Source organism: Cynocephalus volans, chromosome 4 (genome assembly GCF_027409185.1).
Source record: "Cynocephalus volans isolate mCynVol1 chromosome 4, mCynVol1.pri, whole genome shotgun sequence".
Lineage (NCBI taxonomy): Eukaryota > Metazoa > Chordata > Mammalia > Dermoptera > Cynocephalidae > Cynocephalus > Cynocephalus volans.
The window spans coordinates 32,004,203-32,011,778 of NC_084463.1; the positions used below are offsets into that span (position 1 = coordinate 32,004,203).

The following is a 7,576-nucleotide window of genomic DNA, read 5'->3' on the forward strand; positions in this document are numbered from 1 at the left end:
GTTTTCTTTATATGCCAGAATGCCCCATATCCCTGTTGGGGAGAGAGCTTTTTTCCAAACAACAGGCACAAATAACCTTCTCAGAAGACGGCCTACTGCTGTGAGCAGAACCAGACCAAGCACGGACCCTTCAAGCTGCACTTTGACAGCTGTCATCCACTCCAATAAATAACCCCATTCTGGAGGAGATCCTACAACAGGTTAATCCCAAAGCATGGGCCACTGGACTCCCCAATAAAGCAAAAACTGTCTGTGAGACATACATACATATATGTGTACACACACACACACACACACACACTCTGCAATTGAGAGATTACCAATTAAGACTAGAGGTCAAAAAAGGGATCCAGTCATTGATAGAAATGTTTACAAATCATGGCCTTACCCAACTTTGTCATTCTCCACTCAATACTCCCATTTTAGTGGTCTAAAAAACCAAACTCAGATGAAAATCAGTTCCTTCAGGATCTGAAGGCTGTTAACGAAGTAGCAGAAGACCAACAACTGATGAAACCTAATCCTTATACTCTTCTGACATAAAAGAGTGCTCCCATAAAAAAGTGCTTGGCACTTGGTGTTAGATTTAAAATACACCTTTTACTGTATCCCACCAGATGTGGAATCCCAAGAGATCTTTGCCTGTGAATGGAAAAACCCTCAAAATGTATTAAAAACACAATACTGCTGGAAGGTCCTGCCCCAACGATTCAAGAACAGCCCTACTCTATTTGGACAGGCCTTAAATAAAGTCCTCCAACTGGAGGAAAGTGTTCTTCTCCAATAGTTGCACCAAAGAAGCATGTAATAAAAATACCATGAAGATACTCAACCACCTAGCTGAAAGGGGACACAGGTTTCACAAAATAAGGCTCAACTTTTCTCTCAAGAGGTAACTTACCTAGGATTTAAAATCTCCCAGGAGAAAAAGAGAACTCTTGATTGAAAGAAATCCATAATACAAGTAGCACCCCTAAAAACTGGAGACAGTTGAGGGGATTCCTAGGAATGGTTGGGTTCTGGAGAATCAGGATTCCCAGTCTTGGTCTAATAGCCAAGCCCCTTTACAAAGACACTCAAGTAGAGACTGACCCATTCATCTGATCCTCAGAATGCCAAAAGGCCTTCAACCAGCTCAAACAAAAGCTGTTATAGGCTGTTTCCCTTGGGGCTACCAAACCTCAATAAACCCTCTGAATTGTACACTCATGAGACAGCTGCTGCAGGTGTTGACCCATACACACTGGGTCCCTGAAAAAGGCCTATAGCCTATTTCTCTAAACAACTAGGCTTAGCCAAGAATTGGCCAGAATGCTTCCGGGCAATTGCAGATACTTGTTAGTTATTACAGGAGACCAAAAAATTCACCCCTGACCAACCACTTTTATATATACTTTACATTCATTCCTCATTATACTTCAGCAAAAAGGTGGTTTATGGCTAACTTCAGGAAGACTAGGAAAGTATCGAGCAGGCTTATTGGACAACCCTGCTATAAGATTATAAGTGTGGGGCTGGCTGGTTAGCTCAGTTGGTTACAACAGTGTTATAACACCAAGGTCAAGGGTCTAAAAGGCCAAGATGAGGGGTTCAGATCCCCATACCAGCCAGCCACCAAAAAATAAAATAAATAAAAAAGATAATAAGTGTGTACCACTGTTAATCCAACCACTCTGCTGCCACTGCCTGATCAATAACTCACCCACTTAAATAACAGAAGTAATAATAGAAGTATATTCCAGCCAGCCAAACCAGACTTAAGGGATACTCCTCTTGATAATCCTGACTTCGAGTTCTTTACAGATGGAAGTGGCTTTGTCCAAGATAGGATCTGCAAGACGGGCTACACTCTAGTAATCTTGATCCCTAGACCAACCATTATAGAAGCTAAGCCTTTGGCTGCCGAGACCTCTGCTCAAAAGGCAGAACTCATAGCACTCACTAGAGCACTGCAGTTGGCCATAGAAATGGAGGCAAACACCTGGACAGATACCAGGTGCACGTTTTTTGTTCTTCACGCCTATGGAGCTATTTGGAAAGAAAAGGGGCTCTGAACTGCAGATAATAAGGAGATAAACACAGATCACTGGTACTTCAATTGGTAGAAGCAATCAACTGTCCCAATAAAATGGCTGATATGCATTACACAGGACATCAAAAATTTGACAGCCATATGGCAGTAGGAAATCGATTACTTGATCAGGGTGCCAAAGAGGCTGCTTTACACAAATGACCAAAGCTATGCTGGGCTGTAATCTGAACCTTCCATCTACCCAAGGCTCCTCCTATTTATACTGATGCAGACAGACACCTAAGAAAGTCATGGGACTTCCATATATATAATAGCTCATATTATAATGATGAGGGAAGAGTCTATATACCTAAAAATTATGTTTACCAGATTGTTAAAACTGCTCATAGTTGCACTCATTATGGAAAGGAAGCTTATTCTAACAGCTTTAAAAAATTTGGGCTGAACACCGATTTATGTCAGTCATCCAAAAGGTCACCTGGAGGTGTATGCTATGTGCAGCAAATAACCCAAAAGTGCTGAGGGTTTCCCAGATTTCCAGCACTCTATACTGAGGACAATGGCCAGAAGAGTATTGACAAGTAATGCCAAAGGGCCCCAGAGGGTTTTAAGTATTTGTTGGTATTTTCAGACACTTTCACTAAATGGCCAGAAGCATACCCCTGTCAGAATGAAAAGGCATCAGAGTTAAGTAAGGCACTAATAAACTTCATAATTCCAAGCTTTGGCCTCCCAGATTCATTACAGAGCAATAACCAGTGTTTGCTGCTAAAATCACCCAACAAGTCTCACAGACTTTGAGCACCTCTTGGAAATTCCATGCTATTTGGAGGCCCCAATCCTCCAGAAAAGGAGAAAAAGTAAATACTCTAAAATGGACGCTAGCCAAATTTGCCAGGAAACCCAACTGACATGGACACAGGCATTGCCTTTGGATTTGCTAAGGATATGTGTATCCCCCAAAGGCTGACAATTTGAGTCCTTATGAAATGTTACACAGGAGATTCTACCTCAGGTCTGATCATAAACAGAAATCTGACCTCCACCTAATACAGGAAATAATGACTAAAAATAATTTTAAAAGCCTGTCTAAAATTCATGATGTAGGGCTGGCTGGTTAGAGTGCTGTCTTATACCACCAAAGTCAAGAGTTTGGATCCCCATACCAGCCAGCTGCCAAAAAAAAAAAAAAAAAAAAAGAATGAATTATGAAAAATAAAACTAATGATCTCATTAACACTTACACTTCTCTTAGAATTCCTTTCTCTACAGGTATTCCTCTAGACTCCTTTTCGCCTGGACAAAATGTTCTTCTGTTACACTGGGACACAGGACCATCAGTTCACCACTCTTTCCAGCCCAAATGGACCAGACTCTATGATGTCCTCCTGACCACACACTCCTCTCTCAAGCTACAAGGGATTAAGCTGTGGATTCATTATACACACCAGAAGATCGACCTCTCCCAGAGGACCTCACCCTAACAAACATAAAAAGTCATGAATAACGGAGCGGGGAGGGCATGCTCCTCAATGATCCTGTTCATTGTCCCCACCCACTAGTGTCCTTCCAGCTAGATCACAGACATGATGTAGCAGACGATACTGCCCTGAAGCAGACCAGAGACATCATGCAGCCAGCCCACAGTGTCCTGTTCAGTTCACTGACCTACAAAATCGTGTGATAAGAAGAAATTCTTGTTTTAAGCCACTAAGTTTTGTCATCCTTTGTTATGCAGCGGATAACCAAAACACCAAAAAAGTCTACAGAGCGTGTAGGTTTAGACTACATATGGATTCAAAACAAATAAATAAAGCACATTTCACATGTTATGTTAGATCTAAAACTATAATTGTGGATGTAAAATGTTCAGTTCATTAGGCTGTCATGTTTAGTTCTTAACCAACTATTAACTATAGTTCTAGTCCATAAACATAGTTATGGCTGATGTACACATCTATTTTTCCCTATTCATTTTTAAGCAGTTACCTGAAACAGGAGAAGAATTAAATACAATCTTTAGGAGAGTTTGAAAAAATGGCAGATCTTCTTGAACTACAAACATACAATTACATATTAAAAAATAAAACTACAAATAGTATCACTGAAATATGTTTATAAAAGCAAAAGTTACAAATAACAATAATCTGTGCTTCCTTTCTTTATTCTTTGCATATCTTTTTATTTATCTTTGTTCAAATGTGCCCTCCTAACTCCTGAATGCTTTATCCCTGTGGCCTGCTAAGGTCATCATCACATGTGCTGGCCAGGAGCACAATTCACCAGCGACTGATCCTCATCACCTAGTAAACAGACCCTTCAGATTTTGACAAGAATGACATTTCCAATAAAACAAATAGAATTATTGTGTTTTTTATAAGTACCAACAGCCCCTATTTTGGAACTATATACAGACATTTGAATAAAATTAAAAGAACAAACAAAGTAGCAGGAGTTGGCATGAGATGAGATTAGATCAGAGACAGAGAGGAGAGGAGAGAGTCCAGGAGAAATCCCATCATAATGGTTTGGGTCACTGGCTGGATGGTAGTACTACCATATGTAAGAGAAGAAAGAAGAATGTGGTTTTTGTTTTGGATTTCTTGAGCTTGAGGTATACTTTGCATAGTTATAAAGAAGCATTCAAAAGAGTTCAATGTATATTCAAAGGGCTGTGGAATTCATGGACCCCATAAAGCTGATACAATGCAATGTAAGATAAATATAGAATAAATCAACAAAAAGCTCACCAATGATTTATTCATTTTTGTTGCTCTTGGAAATACATACAGTACTCTGGCAATAAACCTGTAAGAGAAGGCAAATGAAATGGATTAAGGAGAGAACTAGTGTAGCTTGGTCCTAGGTTCTCCAGTCCAAAACTCTCTACATGTTACCTGTAAAAGACAAAAAAAAAAAAAAAAAAAAAGCCTTCCTATGGAACTATGGAAGCATAAAAAAGCCTCAATAATGGGCAACGAACACTCCAGTGAGATGCATCTACGAATACATTAATAGGTGGAAATCAGACAATTTACTTTTGGGTTAATGAAAACACATACGGGTACTTCAAAAAGTTCACGAAAAAAGTGAATTAAAAAATAATATGAATCTTTCCATGAACTTCTTGAAGAGCCTTTGTACATTACCTACTGCTTTAGCAACAATTAATTCTACCGAATGGTGTCATTTAAACCACATGAAAAAAAACCTGTCTTCGCCAAAATTAATGTTATAAAAATATACTTGGGGGCCGGCCAGTTAGCTCAGTTGATTAGAGCCATGGTATTGATAACATCAAGGTCAAGGGTTTGGATCCCTGTACCAGCTAGCAAAAAAAAAAACAAACCCCTCCCACACACGCGCACGCACACACACACAGGCTGTATTAACTATTTTCCTATTAATATGGGGATTTCACATAAGAATGCATATGAGTGCTTTCACTAAAACATATCTTGCTTTTATCTATCTAAATATCACAAAAGTGCACATCTTGCAACCTAACATTTTTTTGCCCTTGGTTATATGGGGGGTGGGGGGAGTATATAATGTATATTTCTTGTTGTACACTCTTCCAGTAATGTTTCCCAATCAAAGTTCTCCCAGTATCTGAGCCTTCATATAGTATGTTCTGATAATGAACTGGGCTTTGCCATTTGACTTGCTTTAGCCAACTAGACATTAGAAAGTGCGATGTAAACATAGGCATGAAAAGTACAGGCCACTGGTGCTTGCTTTCTTAAACAGTCATACTGGGAAGAAGCCTCGGGCTAATCTATTGGAGACACAGGGCGTAGGCCAAGAGTTATTAGCACAAACCACAGGACATGTGAGTGAAACCATCTTGAAGTGACTGAAGCCTCATTTGTAATCCAGGCAACAATAACATTGGAACTACTCAGCTCAGTGTACCCCAAAATTTGGATCCACAGAACTTAAAGCAAACAAAATGGTTGCTGCTGTTGTTTTAAGTCATTGAGTTTTGCTAAGTTCCTTACCTAGTAAATGCTAACTGATACACAGAAGCCCCCTGAACTCAATATTAACCAAATTACATGGGGGACAAAGTCTTAAATTACAGATCAAATACAATCAATAAAATTTCACAACCAACCACATGTAGAAGTTTTGAAAATCACAAAGTGAATCATCATAAAAAAAGCCTGTTTACTTAAAAAAAAAAAAACATAGAAAGGGTCTGTCACTTATGAGTATTACACTGTATTTTAGTTACATTTTAAGATACTGATTTGGAGTAAAATTGTGATTTGTGATGCAGTCTAATTTTCCCATTTTAAATAATGTGAAATTGGCTCTCATTACATTCCTGCAGAATTTATAATTTTCAAGAACAGATTACTGATATTAAATGGAAAACACTTGTGTTAGTTACCTTTGAGGTTACATAATCCACAGAAAGAATCTGAGATACAAAAGGATAGGAACGTTTAAAGCAAGGTATATTTACGTTTGTTCTAAATTGACTTCAATGCCGCAAAAATAATCCAAAGTAAACAAACACTTGTTTCGATGTACGTATGGGAAACTGGGTAACACTAGTCAAAAAGTCAGGATGTCAAATCATGTGACCCCGAGGAAGACATATCTCCTCAAATCCAATTTTTTTCATCTTTCTTATGAAGTAGAAATACCTTGCAAGCCCTTCCTGAACCGCCAAAAAGATCAGGAAAGCTGGAGCATCAGCATACTTCTAGAAGCCACGGTGCAGGAGGGAACCCAAAACTTTACTTTCTGAAGAGACACCAAGAAACAACACAAATACAACTGCCACACTTTACAATTATTTCTCTGAAGTTTACAATTACCTCACTAGTATTAATACGTTCATGTTATAGATGAGTAAACTGAAAGTCATACAGGCTACTTCACCAGGTTTCTTCCCCTTTTGCACACCTCCCAGGCTCAGGCTGTCTGCAGAACGCCCGCACCCCCGTTCGCGGAGCAGGCGCACACCGTGCCTTCTCCTAACAAGCAGTCATTGAAACACAGCCGGAGGCTCCCGTTCCCCAGCCCCCGCCCAGGTCCCAAACGCACTGAATTTCAGGCCCCGCCCACCTGAGACCCACAGGCGTTTCTGCTCCACCAGGTGCTGAGTCACCCGTGCCGCTCCCCGTAGTCCCCAGAGGCCCACGAAGACCCTCTTTCACCCTCATTCCTCCTTCTGAATGTGAGCACCGTGGGTGCCACCACGCTGTCTGGAATTTCCGGGCTAAAGATGGCGGGAGGGGGCGGGGCGGCACATGCGCAGAAGGAACCCAGTAAGTCCTTCCTTCAGTCCTGTGCTGGTGATGTCATCGCAGGGCGAAACTACATTTCCCAGATGGCGGAGTGAGCGGAGTGGCCCATGCGCAGAAGAGACAAACAAATCACCGTTTCCACTGTTTTGTGCTGGAGATGTCACCAGAGGTGAAGGTTATTTTCTGCCATACTCTGCAGTCTTACTTTAGGAACCAAAGGTGGTAATTTTATTTTCCCAGCAGAGAATCCTGTTAAGAGACCAGGACCTGAGGGATCGGGACT

At 40.5% G+C, this 7,576-nt stretch overlaps 1 protein-coding gene across 2 annotated transcripts in view; it reads right to left on the reverse strand.

The window, feature by feature from the left end:
- The window catches only part of LOC134375822 (zinc finger protein 717-like), a 28,327-nt gene extending 21,075 nt beyond the window's left edge, over positions 1-7,252 (reverse strand). Inside the window, exons 1-3 of one of the 2 annotated variants that reach the window (XM_063094559.1) lie at positions 7,112-7,176; positions 6,688-6,787; positions 4,783-4,840 (exon numbers count right to left, since the gene is read on the reverse strand). In XM_063094559.1, the coding sequence (XP_062950629.1) occupies positions 4,783-4,797 (15 nt within the window). In that variant the 5' untranslated portion in view covers positions 4,798-4,840; positions 6,688-6,787; positions 7,112-7,176. Of the gene's footprint in view, positions 1-4,782; positions 4,841-6,687; positions 6,788-7,111 lie in introns of both variants that reach the window. The other variant, XM_063094557.1, reaches the window with a different exon arrangement.
- Between the last annotated feature and the right edge of the window lie 324 nt (positions 7,253-7,576).